The sequence below is a fragment of the Stylophora pistillata genome, chromosome 7 (assembly GCF_964205215.1).
Source record: "Stylophora pistillata chromosome 7, jaStyPist1.2, whole genome shotgun sequence".
In the NCBI taxonomy this organism is placed as follows: Eukaryota; Metazoa; Cnidaria; class Anthozoa; order Scleractinia; family Pocilloporidae; genus Stylophora; species Stylophora pistillata.
Window position 1 is genome coordinate 15,819,816 of NC_142525.1, and position 27,976 is coordinate 15,847,791.

The following is a 27,976-nucleotide window of genomic DNA, read 5'->3' on the forward strand; positions in this document are numbered from 1 at the left end:
CGAATAAAAATACTCAGCGATACTACACAACAAAACGTCTTTATAATGCAACACGCCAAATTGTTATTCAGTGCGGGCGAATTTCGCGGATATTTCTAGAGTACAAATACCGCGTGATATTTGTGCTTGTGTAGGGCGTTACTTGCACTCTGCGAAGCACAAATAATAATTAGGAGGAAGACTGAATGAGTATCATTTATTTGCTCCAAGAACCTCACAATTCTGGGAAAATGTTGGGTCTGTGACGGGTTACATCCTCAGTACTGGGAACTATGCCATTTTTAAATAAGGAAAATAAACTTCAATTTGCACTATTATATGGCAAGATGGTATTGAAGTAAATGCATGCTTATTTGGTTCATAATTGTTCAATATTTTGCCCTACAGACCATTTCCAATTTCCCAAAGATGGTAACCCGTAAATTTTTTGTTTTGAAAGGCACCAAATGTAAAGCCCTATGGAGGAATATTGGCCCTCAGTTGTATTTGTGAAGACCTCTGGAAAATATTCTCTAAAGTGGCCTTCGGGCTTGGTACTAAGTTATTATTTGCAGTTATAGCTGAGTTCATTTCCTGCAATGACATTAACAAAATGAACGAGAGATAGTTGACTTCATTTTAATAAATTTAATTTAAATTTAGGGTGATGTGGTAGGCATGGCAATCCTGTCCACTGTGGGGGCCACATCCACCACGGCTACCACAGCCCCCTCTCTTCCCTCTTCCTCCGCACTTAAAACACTCTTTGTGAATCCCTGTAAGGAAAAAAAAAAAAAAGCACACAAGTTAAAAGGTTTGACAAGAGAACACCCTTACAAGGAGATGTTACCCAACTGACAACTATACCCAAAAGGGCTAAATGAATAACCCTAGTATCCAAAATCTCTACTTGTATGATAATAGTTCTTAATCTTTCCTAGAAATGCTGGCATACTGCAGCTTTTGTTGTAATTGGAAATAAAATATTTGTGTTTTGCAAACTAAGTTATATATATATATATTTTTTTTTTTTCACCTTCAAATCTTTCAGAAATGATCTTTATCTTTATCTGCTATACGAGAATTCTTAGGTAAAGGAATTTATTTCATGCATGTATTGAGATTGACAATGTGATGTACTATCATTTGTGTCTCTGATTGGACAAACAATGTATTTTCACAGTCATTCACTAATCCCAGCTTAATTTTGTTAGTCAGTAAGAAAAATCTCAGTATGTATTAGATACAAATATCATGAAAGTGCTTTCAATTAACACCATGAAAGTACTTTAACAATTTTAATTCACTTGCTGCGATACATAAAAAAACTCACTCATTCCATGCCTTTTTTTTTCTTTTTTTTTTAATGCAAACTAACCTGTTTGTGTGCACTTTCCATGGATTAATCTCTATTTGTTACAGATTGGAAAATATTGTTTTTAAAATTTAATTCATTTTTCTATGAGCATGACAAATTCAAGATTTTCTGAATATTTTGGAAAACAATATTTTTTAGAATAAATGTAAGGCTAGTTTACTGTACTGTAACTTGTTAGGTCACTACCTGCTATCCTTTCCTGTTTTGTGTCCATGGCTACCAGTGTCCTTGTTCTTGTATTCTATTTTACTAACAAAGAAAAATATTATACTTGGTTTGAACAGGTTTATTAAAGATACTGCACAACTTCTATAGCTATATAGGAAAAGGTTTCTTTGCACTGACAATAACAAACCAAGTGATAAAAACATTGCAAAATTATGAACTTCTATTTCTTTGTGAAGGTGTAGTCTGATCGTCCGGGTGAGTGCAAAGGAAAAACCACTAATCCAACATGAGTTCATATTGCTTAGACTTTAACAGAAGAATTTCACTTCAATGAGGCTATGATGTCACTATTCTGGCTTCTTACAGAGAGGAAAGACTCCAAATTGTTTACAGATGCATGACATTAATTTTGTTGAAATGATAGTAATTAATACAGAAAAAAAGGAAAATATTACTTTGAAGTTTACACTTACTTTTAGTGATTCTGGGGATTAGAGGGGGCGGTAGAGGCAGATCAGCATCAACATCTGTGGTTTAAACAGCAAACTTATAGGTACGTATGATGCACGATCCTTGCAGTAGATAGCGCTATTTAAGCAACAGCGAAAATCAGACCTGAAAAAGATCAGGCCTGTACGGGATTCAAACCACTGAGCTCTGCGATACTAGTGCAGCGCTGCACTAGTATCGCAGAGGTCAGTGGTTCGAATCCTGTACAGGCCTGATTTTTTTCAGGTCTGATTTTTGCTATTGCTTAAATAGCACTATGTACTGCGAGGATCGTGCATCATTTGTATCTAATACCGCAGTTCAAAATATATGAACTTCATGTATTTCATTGTATCTGATTTATCACTTTCACGGGTTTATTATGAATCAACTTAACGGCCTGCTCCCAGTTGGCTTGTTAGCTCAATTGGTAGAGCGCTGCACTAGTATCGCAGAGGTCAGTGGTTCGAATCCCGTACAGGCCTGATTTTTTTCAGGTCTGATTTTCGCTATTGCTTAAATAGCACTATCTACTGCAAGGATCGTGCATCATACGTATCTAATACCGCAGTTCAAAATATATGAACTTCATATATTTCATTGTATCTGACCAAACTTATAGGTAATTGTCAATTAAAAATAAAAAGATGTCTATTCAGATGGCAACAAAAAACAGTGTGCTATCCAAACACAACTTTGTTGTGCAGACTTAAATAGGAACATCATGTTGCAAGGAGGCAGCAGTGTCACTACTCCAACTTCTTACAAATATAAAGAGCAATGACTAAAAATTGTTTACAGATGCATGGCATTTTGTGGAATTATAGCATTATGAAAGAAAAGGGAAATATTATTCTAAAGCTGGCAACTTACCTAAATCTTCTCATGCAGGGGGAGGGGGAGATGGAGTTTCAGTATCTGCAGTTTAAAACAATAAGTTTTGTAACTGTCATTTTTAAGGTATTTTAGTCATGTGGTTGCAGAATATCTCTATTGAGTAGTATATTATTGTTCTGAAATTTTGTGAACATTTAAATTGTAAGCTAAACACACAGTTGTGGTTAAAAGTAATCATTCTTCTGTAAAAGTAGCACTCTCCTTCTTGGTTTACATTTCAAATGGCAGTTTTAAGCCTTGAAATAATTTTTCAAGAATGATTTATGTCGCAAAGTTAACTAATAAACATAAAAAGAAAAAATGCCTCACCAGATGCACCTTTCCCTCTCTACATCTGAAAGAACAAATGCCATTTCACATGATCCTACAATGGATGCAAAAACATGCCCTCAGTAATATGTCTTTCCTTAAAACTTTCTTTTTCGACAGAACAACATAACATTCCTCTTCCTCATTCCAAGACCAGGTGAATTTGTACACACATTTTTTTCGTGCTCGTTTAACTGCAATCTTTTTTCTATTACCTATTTTCTTCAGAAGAGGAAAAATATGCATGTGTACACAATTGCATGCATGCACAAATTTGGTCGCTTTCCTTTGTTTACATAGTTTGACATGCCAGTGTTCATTTAATCACGAATAAACTTACAGCTGCCGGAGATAATTTCTATAATAACCTTTACCTGGACAAAAATTTTACATAGACAACAAGCACTGAGACAGATTCTGGAACTGAGATGCTGTCAAGCCTTAGGAACCAAGTTGACAGAGAGTTAGTGGAAGTGACAAGAAGAGGGATGAACTTGGTTCTTAGTTCAAGGGGATATCTTGGCTTGACAAAGCTAAATTTTTCGGAAATCATAAAAGAAATCCAAACCCTTTGTCCAACGGTATTCACAGGTCTGTCTCAGATGATCCTGTTGGACCAAAATCCAGAAAAGAGAACAGCTCCACTGGCACTTTTGTATCAGGGCTGATCGTCTTCCAGGGATGTCACTAATTAAGTCGGATGCAGCAAGTGAATACACTATTACTCACAGAGGGTGATTATTTTTGTGTAACATTGCCATATAATTGGTCAAATTAGAAAATAGTTTGGTAGCTTTATTGAAAAAAAATCAATTTCAGAAAAAATCTATTCTAAATTTGTGCCAATTCTTGTTATAAAACAGGATAACCCACCCCATGGGTAGCTGAAAATTAGACTACCTACCCCATACCAGGAGCCCAAAAGCTGATGACCCACCCCCCTCTCTAGCTGCTGCAGCCCATCTGTGATACTTTTTGACCAGTTCCTAATGACAAGAAAAGTAAGAGGAGAGCAATAGAATCCATTACTTTTCTTTAAATGGTGTACCTATAATGTATCTTATGCAATATCTATATGAGCAGTATTCCTTTTTCAGCTTGTTTTTAAGGAGGCTTTACAATAATTCTGTTCGAGAAATGGGCACAATGCAGTACTTCATTGAAAAACTGCAGATAAGAAATATCACTCAATCGATGTGTAAAACATTATGAGGGCAGCTGCAAGCAGTTGTTTCTTAGCATTGGTAGGTGTTATACTGTGGAAGCATTGCTAGAGTTGTTTGTCATGGTTGACCAGAACTGTCAGCCAACTATGAACAGGCTGCCGCACTACATGTTAGAGGTGGGAAACAACCAGCAGGTCTATAATCATGCACTCTGTGCTAGACAAATTCACAGGTCAATTCCTTCTACAACCTACCCAAGATCCTGTTGAACATGATTCCAGCACAGATGAAGATCCACAATTACTCAATGTGAATTCTTAAGTATTTCTTCCTTCTCCTTACTTCCAGGATGTTGTCAGAGAAGGAAATGGTGCAAGGCTTGTAACTTTGCATAAGGTTTTGGTACAACATTTCAAATCATTTCCTGGTTTCAATTCTTCTGCAATTGAAATGCTTATAACTTAACTAAATAACTTTATAATCTTTTTAATTATCTACTGTAAATAACTATCATCTACATATGTATATGTACGTGACTTTTAAATTTTTTAGTGTCCCCCATTAGCTTATAGCTAAAAACATAGACACTTAAATAAAGTTTTTCATTCATTTCATTTTCATAAGTGTTGTCCAAAATGAGGTGTTTCTTACTGATACAGAAGCACATAACTGTGGGCGGGCATCTACCCCTAATTGGACAGGTGGCCCTGGAAGAAACATTGTGGTTAAGCTCCTCCTGGAGAATCACAACAAAGACTCGAGGAAGCAGATTAAACTTACGGGGGCCAACAAAACAAACAAAACAATTGATCATTCAAGTAGAGTATCAGGAGGAGAAAGACAGATTGTTGAGAACTATGATCAGCAGTTCAACAGAGGTGTTCAAGCATATTCTCACAGCCATCAGTCCTAAGTTTCAGATGAAAAGAAAATACTAGCTGACTTAATAACCCTTAAACCATTTGACACAGTACCAAATCGAAAGCATGTCAGTCATTTCAAGAGATAAGTTCTGAACCCTAATGACTACTCTTGATGAAACTGAACTGGCAAAGACGCTATCAAGACACTAGAAAAATCTTTTCATGGATGCTCCCTTCATTTATGATGACTAGGATGAAATTTGACCTCTCTAAGCTACAGTGAACAAGGAAACAAGATTTGCAACTTTCCAAGAGAAAATCTTCATTCTTTTCAGTGTCACCTTTGAGTTCACTCTAGTATAAGAAAATTGCAACTGCATTCATGATTTTTTTGGAATTAGATTTAAACAGTTTTGTTTGGTGAAATTTAATGCATCATTTTCATACACATTACAGGGCTTCTGAGCATCTCTAAAAAACCAAGTATGGGCACTTATGCAATGGTGTTTATTTTTGGCCAACTAAAATGTGAAGGTGCATTTAGAGCATACAACCATGTTCTCAGGTTACATGTATATAAAGTTCACAAAGCAATCATGTGGACAATCAGACATAGTACATAGCACAGAATATTTCATTGTTCTTTTGTGACAACGTTATTTCCTTACTATTTCTTTTCTTTTACCACTATTTTCTGAGAAAATACTATTTCAAAGAAACAAGTCAGTTGAAACACCTTTCTCCTGCCATCAGAAACCATCTGAGGAAAAACTGAAAATTCTGAAAACCTTATTCATTGTACTTTCTCAACCCTTTAACTGCCAGAGGTGACTAACATGAAACTATAATTTCCATAGAAATATCCAGCTAACAGGTAGTGAGACTACTCAAACTCATTGGGCAGAAGTTGTTACAATGATCTAACACCAAATTCTCATAACTAATTCACAGGTAAATGTGAAGCAGCCAGAGGGGAGAATTAACAATCAAATCTTGAGAGTTTAAGGGTTGAGGCAATCTTCACAATTACAGCAAGATTTGCAAAAGGAACAACAAAGGTGACCTACAGTTCTGAAATCCACATAGAAAATAACATTGCAATCAATCTGGTAATGAAGTCTAGTTCAAATTGGAAAATGTGATGCATCATGGGGGTGTGGACAAAACGTGGGGTAGGCCATGGCTTAGGCCATGGTGTAGGCCATGGCCTACCCTGTGGCCTACCCCGTGGCCCATCCTATGGCCTACCGGTGGTCAGATTTTTACAAGGATAGCATTGCTGCAAACCTTTCAACGTTTTCCTGAGTACTGTCTTACCAACGACTTTCTTCTGCTGTTTTGGAGGCAACATTCCGATCAAAATTTCTTAACCTTCTGATAGAATAAGAAAATCAAGAAACCGAGAGGCCGATTAAACGCAACTTTCGGGCAAACACCATCATACCAGCTCTCCTTTTAAACTCGTGCAATACTAGCCCTTCCTTTGGGAAAGCAAGTAAAATTTGGGAAATGTTTATGACGGCGAAGCGTGCGTGTCCCGGGGTGCTCGATGCAAATTCAACACTCTACAGCACTTAAGAGGCACTAAAAATTGGCCTGGCACGTAATGTTTACATTTTCTTACCTGGATATGTTCTCCGATGTAACGCCGTTCATTACATTTTTACACTAGCACTCCACTATGTTACCTACTGACAGCCTACTGGCCTGTGTGGTGTGGACTTGCAGCTAAATACAGGAATTGCACCGACCTGTGATTGGAAGTTAAAAATAGCATTAGTCACGCTGTTGAGCTCAAGAGACTTGTAGATCACGTAAGCATTTGTGGTCGAAAGTTATGTTAGCATTAAAAATCTTTCCGTTTTTCAAATCAAATAAACACAGACTTTTATATTATCACTGGAAGAGAAATTCTCGGGTCAAATCTACTTCGGTAAAGGGGTAAATTTATGGCGTGGATTTGCTGCCTACCGTTCGTTATTCATGGTCGAAAATTCACCACTGAAACAGCAATAATATTTGTTTTCGCTTCAGTATCGAGCAGTTTTCGTTCCTTAATTGACTGGCTGTGTAATATGTTCTATTTGCAAACGTTTCGCTCTTGGTGCAATTCCTTTCTGTAACGCAAGTCTTAAATACAGGAATTGCACCGGGCCGATTGGTCAACTTCCAGCGGTGAAAAATGGAAACGCCGAACGCGATAATCTTTCTTCCTTCAGTCCAAAGCCTTTGATCTTCCCTAATGAAGTTCTTTTGCCCACAGCTCCCGTTCTGAACGCCCTTTGGACCCGGTGCTTTTCCTGCCTTTAACGCTTTCAACTATTAAATTCAGGAATTGCACCGGAAAGAGTACTTAACTTCGGTGTCGATTACATGATTTAATGAGATACCGCTGTTTAGAAACCTTGCACATTCACTCTAAATATCAAAAGCAGGTAAGACTAATACCCCATTCACACCAAAAAACTTGTTTAGTTAAACCAGGTTTAACTGAATAAAAATCAGAAGCAGAGAACTGAAAAACTAAATTTTCCACAAGATTCAAGCAATTGCTAAATTGTATTTTCAATGTACCACATTTCAAGTCAACCAAATATTGATTTGAGCAGCTTCTATGGAGCTGTTTTGTTAAACCATGTTTGACAAAACAGCTTTAAAGCATGTTTAGGCTTTGGTGTGAATGGGGTATAAGACTGGAATGTCTTTAATTTAATTGTGTTATTAATTTAACATGTGGATGATATTCTCTCATTGTAATTTATCACAAGACTTCAAGGTTATCGAAATTGTGGTATCAGGATGAAAATGTTTAATTTAATTTCCTAAATGCTTCATGTTATACCATCTTACAGGGTTAGTGGAGATTATAGGTGTTGTGGGTTTTAAATTTAATCAAAATTGTTCTCTAAGGAAAGTTTGAACCTATAAACTGGATTCTGGAGGGGAGTGGTGGGCAAAAGGTACACACAGAAGAAAGGGTATTGGCACAACGCAAATGTTACACTGATTTATTACCTGTAACATTGTCATGCCATGCAGGCTCCAAAGTAGAACTTAAATAACTCAATAACATGCCAGCATTAAAAATATTTCACTGTGAGTGTATGATTATCTGGAACTAGTAGTTTTTTCAGGGACACTGTATTAATGCAGCTGTGCATGTGATATTGTAGGATCTAGCCTTAGAGTAAATTGAAGTTAATCACTTGTAATGATATAAAAATATCAATATATAATTAAGTTTCAAACTTTTAAGGAGTTCTGTCACAGATGGCACATCTTGAAATGTCGAGTCTAAGATTTTCATGTTTGTCAATTAGAAGCCTTCTCAATCTGCCTCATTCAAACCCATAGTTCAAAGTTCACTAGAAAATACCAAAGATAACTTTATTAATAACTATAAGCCCCTTTAAAATTTAGAGGAATAGATGAAGAGAAAACGTTTATTGTGAACTATGATAATTTGTTAATTACTTTGTAATTTCAGTGCATTAAAACCTGCCTATTAATAACCTGCTATATTAAATTGCCTCACAGAAAATGTTTTTGATTTGAGGTGACTATTAAATTCAAATGAATTCTTGTGGGTTTAAAGAATACATTTAAGTTTTGACCTCCACACAACATTAACCTAACATATGCATATATTATGGCACCATGTGTATTATCAAACAGGAACTTCTCAGGCTTTGTTGAACCATTTACAGAGCAGTTGAGTGATGATGGATCTCCCCTGAATTCATTAAGATAGACACAATATGTGTGGGACTGTGATCCATTTAGGGATTTCATTAGCCATCTAATGGGGTCACAGGAAAGCCACCGGTTTAGGCAAATTGTAGACAGCTCATTGGGGGACATATCATAGGCTGAAATTAATTTGTCATACCTTACTGAGTATAACAAATCTTTAAATTTCTCAATGGATGATGCAGGAGGCTGGTGTACTGTTCCTGGAATGTCATACGGAGCTGCAAACCATTTAATCTCTTTCTGAACTGCATTTTTAATTGATTTGGCACTGTTAAGCTTGAGCATGGTTTGCAATGAGGGGATATCAAAGCAGCCTTGCACATTTTCAGCATATACAAATCTTCCATTGATAAGCTGATTCTTGCGGGCAATGCCCTCTTTCCACTTCAGAAGTTGGTTTTCTGGAGGGAGAAGCTTCAGGGTGAAGGGGTCTGTCACTTGTAATGGTACGGTGTTCTCGGTTAGGCGGGTTCTTGCCACACTCCTTGTTGGAGGAAGCCAACATTCATATGCAGCTCCTCTGCTAAACGACCTAATACTTTCGAGACTAAATCTCTTTGAGTTTTCCTTCAGTAGTTTGACCTAAGTAAACACATTTGTAGTGTATTGTTAATATTGTACTGATAAAGACAATTTTTAACTACCTTTTCGTCTGATCATACTTTGAATTAATATATAGTGAATGCAAGTCAGTTACGCATTACTTCTGCAAACAGTGTATCCGGCTTCTGCATTATTAAGCAACTAGGAATATTACAACTCCTCCCTGGATGGGATGCTAAGGCATCTAACCCTAAACCTCTTCCCCCTGTAACTGATTATTTAGATTTTCACAAATAAATTTTCAGCCCATTTTTACACCTAGATCTAGCCTGTGCGACAGGCATTCAAAGGAGAGGGTCCAAAGGGAGAAGTGTGTGTGTGTGTGTGTGTGTGTGTGTGTGTGTGTGTGTGTGTGTGTGTGTGTGTGTGCGTGCGCGTGTATGTGTGTGTGTGCGTGAGAAGGCCGGAGGGTTTGGAAATAATTCCCACTCTCTCTTCCTGTGATGCATGCATACAGGCCAGGGACCCAGTTCAGGATGTTGAATTGCAATTGCCTTTGTTTATGGAATGTGAAATTTTCCAGTGAATGTCATTTGCCCACAAACTCTTTTTCTTACAGTGTCATGAATATTCATTATGTAAATTTTAACCCTCATTAAAATTCACAATTGTTCAAAAATGATTCTTACCTCAATTTGACTGTTTGCCATTATGTGAGCGAGCGGGAAAACTGGAGAAGCAAGACTTATCTTTAAAACTTTGGGCTCGAAAGCACTAATAGTTGGACGATTTTCCCGCGAAAGTCTCGAAAAAAGAGAATGTGCAAGATTTCTAAACAGCAGTATCTCATTAATTAAATCATGTAATTGACACCGAAGTTAAGTATTCTTTCCGGTGCAATTCTGTTGGACCAAAATCCAGAAAAGAGAACAGCTCCACTGGCACTTTTGTATGGGCTGATTGTCTTCCAGGGATGTCACTAATTAAGTCGGATGCAGCAAGTGAATACAGTATTACTCACAGAGGGTGATTATTTCTGAGTGTAACATTGCCATATAATTGGTCAAATTAGAAAATAGTTCAGTAGCATTATTGAAAAAAAACCAATTTCAGAAACAATTTATTCTAAATGTGTGCCAATTCTTGTTATAAAACAGGATAACCCACCCCATGGGTAGCTGAAAATTAGACTACCTACCCCATACCAGGGCCAGGGCCCAAAAGCTCATGACCCACCCCCATCTCTGCTGCAGCCCATCTGTTATACTTTTTGACCAGTTCCTAATGACAAGTAAAGTAAGAGGAGAGCAATAGAATCCATTACTTTTCTTTAAATGGTCTACCTATAATGTATCTTATGCAATATATATATGAGTGGTATTCCTTTTTCAGCTTGTTTTTAAGGAGGCTTTACAATAATTCTGTTCAAGAAATGGGCACAATGCAGTAATGGGCACAATGCAGTAATGGGCACATTGCAGTAATGGGCACATTGCAGTAATGGGCACATTGCAGTAATGGGCACAATGCAGTAATGGGCACAGTGCAGTACTTCATTGAAAAACTGCAGAGAAGAAATGTCACGCGATCAATGTGTAAATCATTATGAGGACTGCCAGCAGTTGTTTCTTAGCATTGGTAGGTGTTCTACTGCGGAAGCATTGCTAGAGTTTTTTGTCATGGTTGACCAGAACTGTCAGCCAACTACGAATAGGCTGCCGCACTACATGTTAGAGGTGGGAAACAACCAGCAGGTCTATAATCATGCACTCCGTGCTAGACAAATTCACAGGTCAGTTCCTTCTACAACCTACCCAAGATCCTGTTGAACATGATTCCAGCACAGATGAAGATCCACAATTACTCAATGTGCATTCTTAAGTATTTCTTCCTTCTCCTTAACTTCCAGGATGTTGTCAGAGAAGGAAATGGAGCAGGGCTTGCAACTTTGCATAAGGTTTTGGTACAATATTTTCAAATCATTTCCTGGTTTCAATTCTTCTGCAAGTGAAATGCTTATAAGTGTTGTCCTGTGTGAAAATGAGGTGTTTCTTACTGATGCAGAAGCACATAACTGTGGATTGGCATCTACCACTAATTGAACAGGTGGCCCCAGAAGAAACATTGTGGTTGACTTTCTCCTTAAGAATCGCAACAAAGACTTGAGATAGCAGTTTAAACTTACGGGGGCCAACAAAACAAACAAAACAATTGATCATTGAAGTAGAGCATCAGGAGGAGAAAGACAGATTGTTGGGAACTACGATCAGCAGGTCAACAGAGGTGTTCATGCATATTCTCAGAGCCATCAGTCCTAAGTTTCAGATGAAAAGAAAATACTAGCTGACTTAAACACGAAGGCGCACCATAAAAGGTGCCTTAGGTCCCTCTGGACCATTTGTCAATCAACCGTCGTGTGATGTAGAACTCTTAGAGTCAAGTCAGCTTGAGCTACTCCTACTCCAAAGCAGTGAACAGCAGGCGCATTCCTCAAAACTGTTTGATGTCTTCATCACAATGCAAGAATTTTTGAGATTTGTATTTCCTTTCTTCAATGGAAACTGTCTTTATTTGTGGCGGTAAATTTGAGATTGAAGTAGGTGGTTCGCACGTTACGTCATTGCCACCATGCTGGTGGAAGTAAACAATACCAAATCAAAAGCATGTCAGTCATTTTGAGGAGATAAGTTCTGAACCCTAATGACTACTCTTGATGAAACCGAACAGGCAAAGAGGCTATCAAGACACTAGAAGAATCTTTTCATGGATGCTCCCTTCATTTATGATGATGAGGATGAAATTTGACCTCTCTAAGCTACAGTGAACATGGAAACAAGATTTGCAACTTTCCAAGAGAAAATCTCCATTCTTTTCAGTGTCACCTTTAAGTTCACTCTAGTAGAAAAAAATTGCAACTGCATTCATGATTATTTTGGAATTAGATTTAAGTAGTTTTGTTTGGCGAAATTTAATGCATCATTTTCATACACATTACAGGACTTCTGAGCATCGATCTCTAAATAAACAAGTATGGGCACTTATGCAATGGTGTTTATTTTTGGCCAACTAAAATGTGAAGGTGTATTTAGAGCATACAACCATGTTCTCAGGTCACATGTATATAAAGTTCACAAAGCAATCATGTGGACAATCAGACATAGTACATAGCATGGAATAGAATAAATAGGGTTGGTTCATTGTTCTTTTGTGACAAGGTTATTTCCTTGCTATTTCTTTTCTTTTACTAAGTACTATTTTCTGAGAAAATACTATTTCAAAGAATCAAGTCAGTTGAAACACCTTTCTCTTGTTATCAGAAACCACCTGAGGTAAAACTGAAAATTCTACAAACCTTTTTCATTGCATTTTCTTAACCCTAATTAACTCCTAGAGGTGACCAACATGAAACTATAATTTCCATAGAAATATCCAGCTAACAGGTAATGAGAGTACTCAAACTCATTGGGTAGAGGTTGTTATAATGATCTAACACCAAATTCTCATAACTAATTCACAAGTAAACATCCAGCAGCCAGAGGGGAGAATTAACAATCAAATCTTGAGAGTTTAAGGGTTGAGGCAATCTTGACAATTACAGCAAGATTTGCAAAAGGAACAACAATGGTGACCTACAGTTCCGAAATCCACATAGAAACTAACACTGCAATCAATCTGGAGGTGTGGACAAAACGTTGCTGCAAACCTTTCAACGTTTTCCTGAGTAATGTCTTACTAACGACTTTCTTCTGCTGTTTTGGCTTCCACATTCCGATCAAAATCTCTTAACCTTCTGATAGAATAAGGAAATCGAGGAACCGAGAAGCCGGTTAAACGCAACTTTCGGGCAAGCATCATCATACCAGCTCTCCTTTCAAACTCGTGCAATACTAGCCCTTCCTTTGGAAAAGCAAGTAAAGTTTGCGAAATGTTTATGACGGCGATGCATGCGTGTCCCGGGGAGCTCATTGCAAATTCAACACTCTACAGCACTTAAGAGGCACTTAAAAAATGACCTGGCACGTAATGTTTGTATTTTCTTACCTGAATATGTTCTCCGATGTAATGCCGTTGATTACATTTTTACACCAGCACTCCACTATGTTACCAACTGACAGCCTGTGGGGTGAAGCCGCCATTTTGCATATGCTCTGCGACCACGCAACATTAGCCTGTCCTCTCCCGTCCCCCCCCCCCCACCCCTACCGTTAGCGTTGAATGCCCGGGTGAATGCTGTGATATTTGCTCTGTTTCGTTCTCTCGGACCTCAAAAATCGTGTTAGCGACCTCTTAGTATACCATTTTCAGAGACATAGAATTGTACGCCAGCGTATTCTTTCGACTCTTACTGATTTTATTTTTATGTTTCTAAAAATCTGACCATCGGTAGACCATGGATTAGGCCATAGGGTAGGCCATGGCCTGCCCCACGTTTTGTCCACACCCGCATCATGGTGGGGATGGACGATGGAAATATTCTACAATACTAAAAATAAAAAAAGTCACATAATCACTTTTGGGCAAGGTAACTCACACGCGTCACATCTATGTATCGTGAAATCGTCATTGGAATAATGATAATGATAATAATGATAATAATAATAATGATAATAATAATAATAATAATAATAATAATGATAATAATAATGATAATAATAATAATAATAATAATAATAATAATATCGTTTATTCAAACCTCTTGCAGAAAATACTGAATTACAGGTTTATAAGTTATATTAACAAGAATTAGGAGAAGAAAAGGGGAAAAACTGTACAAAATGCATTAAACTACATACAAGTAAAAACAGCATGTACATAACAATGATAATAATAGTAAAATGATAATAATGTTTATTATAAAAAAACGAGTATGATTAAATTGGCAAGTACTTGACTGTCACAAAGTTCTTAAAACGATCGGTGGACTTTTTTGAGTGATAGTGAGTACGATTTGTTCTTAAATTGTAGCGGTCTGAAGATTTACGAACGTCGGCATACATTGCAGTATAAAGGGGGTTGTCATTATAAATACGACTTTTAAAGGATTCACAGGCAGCACTACGGCGTGCATCAAGGGTTTCAATACCGGCTAGCATTAGGGTATCTGAGTACGAATGACCTGGCCAAATAATGGTGAGAGCACGCCTCTGCAATGACTCTAAGGTCTTAGATAAGTAGGACGGTAAATTGGCAAATGCAGTAGAGTCGTACTCAAGTATGGAACGTATTAGGCAGCAATAGATGTAGACGATATCTTCCGCTGGGACAGAATTTCTCCTGAGCTGCCTTAAAGCAAACAACCGTCTGTTAGCCTTCTTCAGCAGGTGGTCAACATGCGTCCCCCAGGAAAGGTCATTGGACAAGTTGGCCCCTTAAAGCTTGAACGACGAGACCTCTTATATAACAGCGCCCCCCGATACGACCGGGGGAGCCTTGTAACTATTATACTGAAGGAAGTCAACAGTCATGTACTTGCATTTAGTAGGATTAAGGCGCATGTTATTGGTGTTAGCAAAATTTTGGATGTCATTCACAAGGAAGTTTTGCACAAAAGGAGAATTTCTTGGAAGAATTTCCATGATAGTAAAGTCATCAACAAACTTGATACGCAAGCCCCAGGAAGCCATCGGGTCATTAACCATGCAAGCAAACAAAACAAAATGATGAACCAGAAAATAATAAAAGTCATAATGAAACCCTCCACAATAATAAGTGGGATAATGCCCCTGAAAAAGATTGCATGTTGAAACATACCCAAACATATCCCAATAAATTTCACAATTCATACAAGTATCTGCATTAGCATCGCTACGTACATTGGTAATCCGTTCCTCGATGGCTCCCGGTTCCAACAAGGCTTCCAAATCCCGTATGGCTTGTTGACGTTGTTGTTCCGTATTCGTCACGTCCTCGTTGGGAATGGCAGCAGCAGCAGCAGGAACAGCAAAGGGTGCTCGACAATGTCCACATTGGTCTGAGGTGGTTCTATGACCACGAAAACACGAACGATGGGTGCGTCGATGACAGCAGGGAGTGACCCTAGCACCTCTCATTGACACGTCAATCATAATGAGGTATAGAAAACACGCGTAAGATGTTCCATCGACTTCCACAACTTGTCGAGCAAGGCGTGTTGAGCTTCGTAGAGGAGGCATCTAAAAAGCTAAAGTGTTAGGTGTATGAAATAAAAAATAATAATAATAAAAAAATAAATACCACGGAAAGAAGACCACGTACCTCCGATGAGAAAATACACATTCATTTGCATTAAAAGCGAACAATTGTGTGAAAATACAATCATTGGAGACAAAAAATCGTCATTTGCGTGTAGACCAGATTCAATAACGATTTTTGCATTTTAATCAGCATTCAATAACAATTTTGGGCATTCATATACGTCATTCGTCAAAAAAATTTAAAGAGAAACATACACTCTCATTCGCGGGAACCTTCAAGTCATTTACACCATCCTGAAAGTCAATAGAGACCAAAAACAAACAATGTAGTGTATATAGCGTTCGTTTACATTTTTATCACACTGCTTGAAATTCAACAGCATTCTAGATCTTAGACAGCATTAGTATGAATAAGACAATCATTTATGCGCTTGTACAAATAATTGAGCGTTTTTTATCATCAATATTCACACATCGAGCTTCAATTGAAAAACACTTATTCCAAAATAATTTTGTTTTGAATTTCAGTTTACCTTTCAAAAATCTCTCTTCAAACATTTTAGCAGATAGGTCTGCATAAAGCGGTATCATTGCATACTTTTAGCCGCGGTCACAGTGTCGATGTGATAGTGCAGAGCAGTATTTTCCTGTAATGAACAGCAAAAGGTGTATATGACATCTACGAGGGTAAATGTCAACAAGAAGTTATAGAAATTGTTACTAGAATCTGTAAAACAAGAAGGAGTAGTCTTTCATCTCAAAAAAAATAATTCATAATGTAATAATATAATAATCATTAGTATAATAATATAACGTAATATTAATGTAATATTAACAGAAACCGTGCACTAACAGTTTGCGCTTAAATTCACTATAGTCTACAGTCTTTCTAAAGTGGTCAGGCAGGGTGTTCCAGTACTTAACAGAAGTATCACATTCACGAAATCCATCATTTTCCCGAGGATCAGAGGGTCGCAGGTCTGTTTGCCTCTTATGTCAACGTAACACCTGGTTGAAAATCAAGCAGGAAAGTGGTGGGTTTCCAGCATGGACTCGGGATAAGCAGGATCAACTCAATATGCTTCATAACAGATCCGAGTACGTGGACAAGTACCAAGAACGCGAAGGGATTGTGCTCGATCCTACGCTCATTGCTAAGAATCCTGGACGTAAGATGACGGCGAAACTCATATTGAATTCGCTCTGGGGAAAGTTTGAGGAACGCACGAACAAGTGTAAAGTCACTCAACTCACGCAAGCTCACGAGATGTTTGCACTCCTCAATAGTCCGCTCGTCGACATCTCTGCCTTACGCATCTTGAATACCGATCTCTTGGAAGTATCCTACAAGAGAATCTCGGAAGATACAGACAAGGATACCAAGACCAACACCTTTATTGCCGCCTTCACGACCTGTCAAGCCCGATTGAAACTTTACCAGTTTTTAGAACAACTGGGTGAACGTGCCTTCTACCACGATACGGATTCCGTGATCTACATCTGGAAGCATTTTGAATCCAAAATCCCTTTGGGTGATTATCTGGGGGATATGAAGAACCGACTGGACGAAGGAAATTTAATCCCCGAATTGGTGTCGGGGGTGCTAAAAGTTATGGTTACGTGACTAAAAAGGGTAAGACGGTCTGCAAAGTACGTGGGTCTTCTCTCAACGTCCGCAGTGCTCCTCAATTGAATTACGAGGTCATAAAGTACAATATCTTGGAAGAAATCCTAGGTCCTTTTAACGAGAGACGCGAAACCCTCCTAGTCAACTCCACACACTTTGTGAGAGATCCCGTCCAGAAACACACACACACCAGAAAACAGACTAAGAAGTACGGACTCGTCCTCGACAAACGCGTATTGGATCAAGGGACTTTTAAATCGTACCCTTACAGTTACGAACGTTTTGAACTCAATGAACAAGACCTGGTGAACATAGAATCACTTTTATTGTAAAAAAAAAAGCAAAATGTGTTTTTTCAAATGTAATAAAAAATATCTGATTACATGATACAATATAGATCTGGTCTGAGAGTAGCCTTAGTAGCACAAACTATAGTTGTGTTCTCTTTCGTTACCAGAATCGTTTATTCATAATCTTTGAATCCCCTGCGTTATACATTCTATCCATTAAGGTAGATAATGTTTTCGTAATTTCATCTTTCTTTCATTGTTTCGTAGTGAAATGTATTGGATCTGTTTGGGTTCATACTAATAACTGCCTTTTAAGATGGGGTGGTAATAAATCTGCCCCATCAGGTCGTTTGTCTGATCTCCCATGAGGACGGGTGCACAGAGAGACGAGTACAGGTAGAGCGTGAGAGCAAAAGATTCGTTCTTGCTTGTGCCTCCTTTGGTGTTGGCGAAAGTATAGACTATCTCGTTGGGATAGAACTTTTTCATATCTGTTCCAGAGGATTGAATCGAGTTTATGTCATATCTATTGTTTACGTTTTGAGTCGTAAGTGATCTCGAAACAGTCCAGAAGCGACCAATTTCGTAGGTGTTAAGGTTCGACCCGGCACTATCAACTGTCGATGTGTTCAACACACCACCACCATAATAGGAAACGTCAGTTGACGTTGTTCATCCCATTAATTCACACAAATTAATACGAAGGTAGAAATAAATGTTACTTCTGATGTCTGAATTGGAGATGGACGAACTGACGTCTTCGGTGGTCACCGTGAATGTTTCACCCTCGTCGTCGGCAATGACCTTGAACTGTGCTTTGTTACCGTTTGCAAACGTAATTGCTCAGACGTTTCCCAAGTCGAAGACGTTTTTAGTTCGTTCGATGTCGAACAAAGCTTTCAAGAGATCGTGAGCCGTGTCGATGCGTCTTTGTTTAATCTCTCCAGGAAAAGATGTACAGACTATGTGGAGAGACCCCGCTCTTGTACGTGCATCGTTTGGTGTTGATGAAAGTCCACGCAATCTCGCTGAGATAGAATTTAATCATCTCATCTCCACCTGGGTTCCCAGTAAATCTCAGCATTTCGTCTCTATTCATAAAATTACGAGTATTGAGGTTCCTCGTAACGGTCCATGTGCTACTGAGTTTCTTCGATTCGTGATGAGATTCGGTCCGGGTGCTTGAAAGTCGGGTGCGTATTTCAGATTTCCATCGCTGAATGTAATTGACTTCGTCCTCCGCTATCTCTTCAATTCACACAAATCATACTTGAGCGAGAAATCAATGCAATTTCTGATGTCTGAATTGGAGATGGAAGAACTGACGTGTTCGGCCGTCACGGTGAACATTTCGCCCTTGTCGTCGGCAATGACCTGAAATTGTGCACTTTCGCCGCTGGGCAACTTGGTATTCCACACATTCCCCAAATCAATGATGCATTTTTCTCATTTGACGTCGAACAAAGATTTCAAGAGATCGTGAACCGTGTCGATGCGTCTTTGTCTAATCTCTCCATAGGTCACAGTGTATTCTTCACGTGCTACAGTATTGCCTGCGATTCTGACCTTAGTTCGACTCGCGACCAGTAGTAATGTATCCTAAGTAAGACCTTTCAGGCAATTCGCCAAGAGAGACTCGTGCGGTAATGAGATACTGCCCAAACCTACCTCCTACGAACCGTTTAAATCAATACGTGAGGGTAGGCGAGTCTTCCACGAACTATGAGTGCTGTCAGGAAATATTTCTTGTTTTCGTCGTTGCTAAGTAGGATCAAGTAAAAGTCGGTCATGTATTGAAATCGCAGATCTTCTTTCGACGCATCCGCACGAGTAAATGAATACGAGTACGTTACAAAAGGCCAAAGAGTTTCATCATCGTGATGCTGCTGTTGTGTTAACAAAGACTTCACGCGAGTAAATGAACACGTCTCGATTACAACTTCAACTTTATTTTGCCTCGTATGATTCGTTTTACAATCTTTTCAGTCCAACTCTTCTCTCCCGGAAACCCATTGATCTCAGCTTCCATCTTACTACCTGCTACTAATTTTTCGAATGAGATTTAGCCTTGGAATAATCAATGACGTGCTGCCTGGCTAACTTGTCGTGACGATTGATTTCTGGATCTCCTCGTTTCAATCGTTTGGCTAGTTTGGTGCCGGGACCCATGTGCTGGTATCCAGGCAAATGAAACTCGATGCCTACCTTAGAAATCCATTTTTGAATGTCAAAACTACCATCTCTCTGTCTTCTCTTTTTAATGGGTCTTGCCTTTACTCTTGCCTTTGCCTTGGTCTTTGCTCGACTTGGGGGTTTTGCCATCCTCAAACACTTGGTAGGGATCGTAGCCTCTCCTTTCCCAAGGCTACCAGTTCCCAAATGTCTTGAGTTGTTCTACTTCGCTTTGTTTTCGCGGTTTCTTTATGCAGTGCCTCTGTGAGCTGACGTTCCTTCTGAATTCTTCTCTTGCGTCTTTGCACTCTTCTTTGTAGACTTTTACGAACTATCTCTTTATCTCTTATCAGTTACGCGTATTCGTGGATTGTCGTGTGACGGTGGGACGACCGTTGTCTTTATAGGTAGCGGTGATGGTGTTCGTGGTGGTGATCCTGGCAATGCGTAGACCCGTCGATCGCTTAACAAAATCTGTAACCATCGTTATTTCCATTGTCGTCATCATCGTGTTCCTCCTCCTTTTCTGGGTGCTTTCTCACCGGGTGCAGGTCTAGGTGTGGTGCGACTGGGCGTTAAGGAGGTGGTGACACCCGAAGGACCCGCTTGCACTATCGTAGGGGGTGGAGATGAGACAGGGATGGGAGAAGAACCTACGCCTACGCCTACGCCTAACGGAGAAGTCGGGGTCGTGGTCGTCGTTCCAAACATGTTCTGCAATGTGTTATCAGGTGAGAAACTGACATCGTCGTTTACAAGTTGAAACTCGAGATGTTGACGGGATTGTCCATCATGGGGCTAGTTTCTGTAACACCGAAGACAGCCATTCGTGTCGTAACAAGCGACTCACGAGTCGTGTGTTGTCGCTGCTCGCAGGATGTACACCTAGGACCAAATAACCAAAAGGTCTTTCGGTACATTGATTATATATAACCATGACGGGACACCAACTTTTGTTAGCATACATTTGCCTTTTCAGTGGTCAACGCGCAGGACTCTGGGTAGGTTGGCCCGGGTTCAAGTCCTGGTTGGGGCATGACGTTGTGTCGTTAAGCAAGACGCTTCACTCACATTGCTTCGTCTTCTCGGATAAGACGGAATGCCGTAGGTCCCGTCTCCTGCAGGGTTAGGGGTTGGAGACGTAAATTTCCCATGCACGTGATTACTGTGTAGTGGATGTCCTCCCCGAGGTGGGATGGGTGGGAAGGTGAGATCGCTACATGGACTGAAGAGGGTGCCAGAGGCACCTGATAAAAATGCTGACGTCCGATCTCAACCTTACGATACTGTTAAGCGAGACTGAATATATCCACATAGAAGTCTGCGCTATATAAGTATATATAAAAAAATGTAGTAGTAACGTACGTAAGGTTACTTTGTCTCTGGGGTTTTTTAATGCTATGATGTATTGAGCATTCCTAGAAATGGTCCTGGCGTATTTACCTTTGGGAAGCATGGCTTGACATCGGTAAAACACGGTCACGTTGAGATGATGAGAATACTGTGTAAAGAGATTGAGAATGTCTTTATCGTCTCCCCCTTTGGACATGAGATCTTCTAAGACCAGAATGCCTTCTTTCTTATCACCGAACCATTCTTTCAAATCATCGTGCGAGGGGACGCCTTCGAAAAATTCCACACCGTATGTCTTCATGTGATCAAAGTTATCTTGCTACGATCCGTAACAATATTGCAAGCGTGGGGAACGCACGTCAAAGAGGTGTAAATTCTGTAATTAAAAGTGTTTGATGAACGTGGTCTTTCCGCAACTCTTAGGTAGAAGATACCCTTTCTTAAGAAATCTGAGTTTTTGATACAATCTTACTGTATCTCCCACCTTGAAAGTAATCCGTAGAGATGGTCCCACACTTCTTTCGCATTGTAAGTTAGCAGGAGACGTCGGAATACTCCTGTGATAGTGTGATTGTACTGATAGAATAACATAGGTAGTACCTCGACGTACTTCAAAGTATTGGCAGCAGTGAAGTACCTATACAATTTAGATCTAATCGTCTTCATAAAACGTTCTACGATACTGGCTTTGGCATCTCCGTGCGTGGAAGAGTGACGAATTTTCTGTCTCAAAAGAGTTTGAAAGACTTGATGATAAAATTCCTTTTCCTCGTCCGTCTGTAACGTCTGGGGTGTGCGTTCTTCGGCTTGTTTCAGTATGTTGACAAAGGCTTCACTCACATTTTTCCCGTCTTCTTTTTGATAGGCTGAGCCTAGGCGAATTTGGAAAACGTATCGATGACGACTAGAATGTACTAGCTGGATGAGTGTTAAAATTGGTTCAGGTCCAGATTAGAGGTGACAAGAACCTCATACCTTGAATTAAGTACGTCGAAGGTTTGACGGCTGCGGGCTATACTTTCCGTAAGATCTCTGATTGTTGTTGTTTTTTTTTTTACGAGAAGATATAGTCGCACAGTCATTTAACTCGTGTGCGTTTGTCACACCAGCACTGTTGTTTATGCAAAGGCGTACGCTTTTCTTCTTCAATTGACAGGTGTCACACGATGACAGTTACTTGTCAGAGAATGTTTCAAAGTTTGCTCAGAAGCCTTTTCAGTTACATGTACAAATTAACAATATTTCGGTGAAAGCTTTCTCTTTAATTTGAATAACGTCTGTATTCTTTATCATCCACTCGCTAACAAATTGTTAAGTTTATGGATGATTTTCTTGTAATTAAACTCGTAATTGTAGCCCTAAATCATCCGGGTTCTTTCGGCAATAATTTTGTTAGATGTTAGAAAAAAATGAAAATTTTATTCTCCAGTATAGGTCGGTCCGTATTAGGAAAAGCTGTGCCCTCTGTCTTGAGTACCGCCCGAGGCCTAGGGCCTCGGAAGGTATCCAAGATCTCGGGCACAGTTTTTCCCAATACGGTCCTCCCGTCTGGTGAATAACATATATACATTGTACCAAGAGTTTTCTTTCGTTTAACAAATCTTACGTGACCAGAAGAAACAAGCGCGCGCAGAAAACTAGTCTTTACATTTGCTCACGTCAGCAGCCTACAAATGGTGGACGCTGAATTGACCAACCAGAGCGCGCGCTTTACTTGATTATGTTATAATCCTTAATTAACAAGGCATAAAATTTCCGAACCCTGTGTTTGCAATTAGTCAAAGCTCGGATACCGAAAAACCTATTGTAGACCCTCTCAGGTGGTGGATAAGAGCTTCAGTTGGGAAAAATTGGATGAAGTATACGAACGCTGAAAGAACATATATACCGATGAACTACGAGAAGTTTACTCGGCATGCATTAAATTATATACAGTTTTTCCATTTGTTCGTTTTTCGTCCTCTATTATTAATGAACTTTTTCTTGGTCAGTTCCTATCGGTGTTTTGTTTTTCGGTTTGTGTTCTTCAGCTGGCATTAGCGAAGCAGTAATACGCGACCTTGCTAATACTGAGGTCGGAATGAACGCTGGGATTGGCCAAGCCAGCACCAGGTCACTCGAGGGGCATGTTGTTTCGCGCGGCCTTGATCTTTGTTATTGTTGTGTGAGATGCACAGCTAAAATGGCTTCTAAAATTGTTCCTTTTAATTTGTCTGTTTGGAAACCTTTTTTTCCTTCCTTGATGGGTGTAGGTGATCCTTAATCTGTGTTGAAATGTGAAAATTATCGTAGACATCCTAAAAGGCACACAATTTTAGCGAAAACCTTTTGCTTCCAATTCCTGGGTTCGCGCAGAAGTCCGTACTATGAGCGTGACCTTTTCCGTTCCATCCCGACCAAGGCAGATCTTTGTGAGTTCAACTGAAAACTACATATTCCACGAATATGGACAAGCGCTAGGCAACCCAGATAAGATTTAATGCAGATGGCGATGATGATAGCGGTTGGAGCAGATGATTTTAAGATCTCTTGAAAACAATTGCATTTGTTCTTATTTTCCTCGACTGAGAGTAGGGTGTGTTACTTTGAACATAATGATGACCAGAGGAAGAAGCGAGTATGAGAATTTTCTCCTCCCAATGGACTCTTCATAGTTGAATGTCTTTACTTGAAGTAAACAGCGATTGCATGTGATTGTTGCGAACAATGGCAGAAGTGTCGCATTCAGGGTTGGATAGTCTTATAGTTTTACACCACCGCGTTAACTTCAATATTCCAGTATGTAGGATGTTTATTTTAGGAAATGGGAATACGAGGGCGTTTGATGGTTACAGTAACTGCGAGTCGAATGGTTTCAAGATAGGCCAAAGATGAGCTCCTTGGAAAGACTTCGCGTCTTTACTGTAAAGAAGTTTTGTAGTAGAATCTGACATTTGCGCAAAAACTAATCGAGATTTTGTGGAGTTTCACTTTTTTAGTGCTTTGTTATTGTGGTTATCTTGTTGAAGAGAAGTCTGCTTATCGATACGGCCTTATTTAGCGCACCAAGGCTTGCTAAGCTATTTCTAGCGGGTCATCCCCGGTGGAATATAATTTATTCGTTTTCTTTGTTTATAGACTTTTGTTAGGGTTAGGGTTAGGAGAGGAGCCTTTCTAGCTGAATTGCTTTCTCTTCGTCCAAAATCGAAAGAAAATTAACTTCAAGCACTCGTTTTCTTCATTTTAAAGTACACTGGGGCAAAAAATTTTCAATTCTTTTTGTTTTTTTGAAGTGTATTTTAATCGCTTTTTCACCACACAAGTGTATGCGCTTTTCTTTGCAGAGGCTGCCAGCGATGTCACCATTACTGTAGAAGTGGAAAATCCTACTAAAGTTCATGTAAACTCTTCCGTAGTATACCTACGCCGGAACTATTCAATTTCGGGTCGTGACCCATTTAAAGAAGTTGATCTCTTTTGAAGCACAGGTGCCGACAAATACATTGGGTATGCAACCAGGCTGGTATGCAACCGATAGTGTGATCAGAGTCTTACCTACTTTTCCGTCACGGGATCGTTTTTCAATCAAGCGCCAAGCCACTTTGATAATCCACAATGTAAGTGCTTTAGAAGTATATTTTAGGAGTTAAACTGCAAACGTGTGTTCAGTTGTCGTGAAAGAAAGTGGTGAAAGTCATTGTAGATTGATTTTTGATTGATTTCATAGGTGTGAAAGTTCCCAGGCAGGAATTAGTTATAAGGATCAAGTTCAGCTTGTCTGTTAACTTTTTATTTTGCATATGAAATGCATTTTTCATTGCACAAAATTTCCTGAGGAGCGCTTACTCCCCTTGATGATGTTTAATTTAGGAAATAATACGACTGAACTATTGGAGAGTATCTGTAGTAGACCTGTCCCTCCAGTTTACTTACCACTGTTATGAACTTTCGTTTCCCGTAGTTGCGGCAGTATTGTAGTAGAATTCATTTTAAAGTTCAGTAAAGCCAAAGATGCTGCCATTGTAGTATCTATTCTGAAAAAGGCAGCAGAGCAAGGCAGTTTTAACGGATTGAAAGTTTTCCATAATTCAATAGTTCAAATTCTTTCATCAGTAAGTAGAGTAAGACCATCCTCAAAAGGTAAAATAAAAGGTTTACTGAATGACACCATACAGCGTTTCTTTAGGAAATTTAAGCCGTTTAATGACAATCAACTTCCAAGACCTATTCTTCATTTTCCAGCTTTAGGAAAAATTATCGTATCATCATAACCCGAGCATAATTTTAACTTTCGGAAAAGCCATTCCTTCAGTTCTTCGAGCAAAAACCATGCGTCTTCCACAAGGCTCGGTTTTTACAAATGAATAAAGTAAACCCTGTTGTAGTTACCTGAAGAGTGAGTGATAAAAGTTTGCTTACGCCGTTCGCTATTATTTGAAAACTTTCTAGCCCAGAAGAAATCCGTAAGATAACTTCTTCTCCCTTAACACCACCATTGTATTAAATGTTAAATATTCCAGATATTGGAGCAAGAAATTATATAGAGAATACGAACGGTCTGAGATGCTATTTGAGCGACAAACCGACGCGAAGGTTTCCAAGCAGTGAACTATAAAACTGAATCAAGTATCAAACGACGACTGATAAAAAGGTTTTGAATATTCAGGTCCTTGGCGTGGGAGAAAACTCAGATAAGACTCAACTTACCTCCTATCCTTTCTCGGATCCTTTGTAATTCGTTTTCTGTTTGTTGTTTACCTTGTTTCAGTCTGCATCGCCTTCTCACGTTGCTCTTCGCTAGATAATTACCTTTTTAACTTGTTTTTTTCATGTTCCATTTAGCGTCCCCTCGACTGTGTTTCCTCCTCTCTTTTCGCGTCGTTTCTCGTTCTCTTTCGCATTTTCCCGACTTGCTCGCACCTTTTACTTCTTGTTCTCTCTTTATCTCCAGCCAATTTTCACACAACCCCTTCCATCTGAAAATTTAAATTTACATTTATTTCTTCCGGTTCGATTTAGCTTTAGCTCTGATTATTGCTGCTTTGCAATTTGATTAGAAATTTGAAAACACCGATAATCAATAAGGATTTCAACTACAACCTAACCAGTATGATTTCCAGCTCAAAACGCGAGTTGTAAATTCTTCTTTAGTTTTAATTTATTACTTGTTTCCTGTAACTGGATTGTGTCAATGACTCAGGGCTCAGTGGACGCGTTGTTCACCAAGATCCCTAAGTTTGTCTGACGAGTAACCCAGACCAATTGAAAACTGCCTTAGAAACTCTCTTTGGAAGTGGAAATGAAAATGATTGGTGAAATATACTCAGTAGCAACTCGTTTTACCATCTAGCACCGACTCGGGAGAAAGATTTTCTTAAATTTTTCAAATAGATTTATATAGACATAAAAGTTTCCTCAGTGATTTATGGACATCGGATACTTACCGGAATATTTGGTCAAATAAAAAATAAATTGGATGAAGGGTGCAGCGAAAGTAACAAAGGTGCTGCAGACACCATAGTCACGGTGTAGGGTGTGGAGGTATTGGTAGCTGAGAAACGGTGCCTGAAAAGACATGACATAATAGTCAACATATTTTTTTTGCCGTCTTTATTTTTCTTTCATATACAATTTTATTAAAAAAAACTAGATATATATTTAAGGCTGGTTTAAGAAAAACTTTGTTATCACCAGGAAGGTTTATGATCTGAATGCGATTTTGTGCACTTTTGTCTGATGGATCCATTTGAGTGAATTCCAGTCTTTTTCAAACAAGCTTGTGTTGCAAGATAATTGCGAGTGAGATATTATGCATGATTAATTAAGATTAAGATACTGCGTACGAAAATGTGCGAGAAATTCGCGAATTCCATATTGTCTACGCGTTTAGGTCATCAACGTTTAATAATAATAATAATAATAATAATAATAATAATAATAATAATGATCGTTTATTCAACTTTTTTGCAGCATACACTGAATTACAAGACGGGTCACTAATTACAAATACTTCTTACTTTACACCTAAATATAGCCATTATAGATATCAATTAAATGTAAATATTGAGTACTATGTAAATATTAAATACTATGAGTATTAAGACGAATCGTAATTCGGTATTTTAAACGTGGTTCTGGTATTTGATGGTGCATAATTTCCGAATCCATTAGATCTTGGAGAGGCAGGTACAGACACAGTCTCTCCTGTTCTAAGGGCAGATGGTCTTGTGAATGCACAACGCGGCACTAACATTCGTAATCGGTCGGAAGAAGAGTGACTTCGCTTGAGGAATGTTATGCACGCATACAGGTGCACAGGCACCGGTCCAAATACCGGTAAAAGAGGCTTTAATGGGCGAAGATGAGCCGTAAGGCCGCCAAGAAATTCGTTCAACTTCAATGCTAGTGTAGCTTCATCAGGAATTTCACTCCCAATCAGCTGAGATGATCAATCACCAGAGTTTGCATACAAATACTTGTCATACATTTCCATGTTGATCAGCCTCTATGAAGAAAAAAAGAAACAATGTCATGAGATTATGAAAAACTGAGTGTGTTCCCTTACGTCACAGGACATTATTATTTGTTCTTATTGTTATTATTATTATCTAAGCTCATGGCTGTTGTCACCTCTCAAATATGTAATATCTGGAGATCGTATATTTTGATGCAAAAGCCAATTGCAAACGATAACTAATCACTTCGAAGAATACTGGTTACATAAACAAAGACGAGCCAACCATTTGTGTCTAAATCAGATGACATTAATACCTGCCAAACAGTGGTCTAACCGTAAAATTTTGATTTAGAGAGCGTAACTGGCTAGGCTTTAATCTA

The 27,976-nt window shown here is 38.9% G+C and overlaps 2 protein-coding genes and 1 pseudogene across 39 annotated transcripts in view; 2 read left to right on the forward strand and 1 right to left on the reverse strand.

The window, feature by feature from the left end:
* The window catches only part of LOC111332590 (uncharacterized), a 109,967-nt gene that overhangs the window by 33,817 nt on the left and 48,174 nt on the right, over positions 1-27,976 (forward strand). The gene's annotated exons all lie outside the window — the stretch shown is intronic.
* Positions 603-13,712, reverse strand: LOC148726827 (uncharacterized). 37 transcript variants are annotated; one of them, XM_088727910.1, is made up of 13 exons: positions 13,587-13,709; positions 10,744-10,826; positions 10,235-10,275; positions 9,139-9,584; positions 6,874-7,000; positions 4,641-4,825; positions 4,125-4,206; positions 3,789-3,907; positions 3,221-3,245; positions 2,888-2,932; positions 1,999-2,052; positions 1,544-1,606; positions 603-755 (listed from the first exon to the last, which is right to left on the reverse strand). In XM_088727910.1, exons 1-5 carry the CDS (start codon positions 13,679-13,681, stop codon positions 6,949-6,951), a joined length of 717 nt encoding a protein of 238 aa, XP_088584036.1. In that variant the 5' UTR covers positions 13,682-13,709; the 3' UTR covers positions 603-755; positions 1,544-1,606; positions 1,999-2,052; positions 2,888-2,932; positions 3,221-3,245; positions 3,789-3,907; positions 4,125-4,206; positions 4,641-4,825; positions 6,874-6,948. The 37 variants fall into 37 exon arrangements, 35 of the variants coding, with proteins under 35 accessions (XP_088584036.1, XP_088584029.1, XP_088584030.1 ...); XM_088727903.1 differs by having other exon boundaries at positions 3,221-3,275; XM_088727904.1 differs by having other exon boundaries at positions 3,221-3,907; positions 4,641-6,320; positions 13,587-13,712.
* Positions 4,201-9,647, forward strand: LOC148726828 (uncharacterized; annotated as a pseudogene). Its single transcript, XR_015989638.1, has 2 exons — positions 4,201-6,307; positions 6,922-9,647. The product of XR_015989638.1 is annotated as an uncharacterized LOC148726828 (transcript).

Coding starts and splice junctions, on each gene's coding strand:
- LOC148726827 (XM_088727928.1), bottom strand. CDS start 13,681: ATGGCGGCTTCACCCCACAGGCTGTCAGTTGGTAACATAGTGGAGTGC. Junction 10,827..13,586: donor ACATCGGAGAACATATTCAG/GTAAGAAAATAC, acceptor ACTTGTCATTAG/GAACTGGTCAAAAAGTATAA. Junction 7,001..9,138: donor GATTTGTTATACTCAGTAAG/GTATGACAAATT, acceptor TTCCAATCACAG/GTCGGTGCAATTCCTGTATT.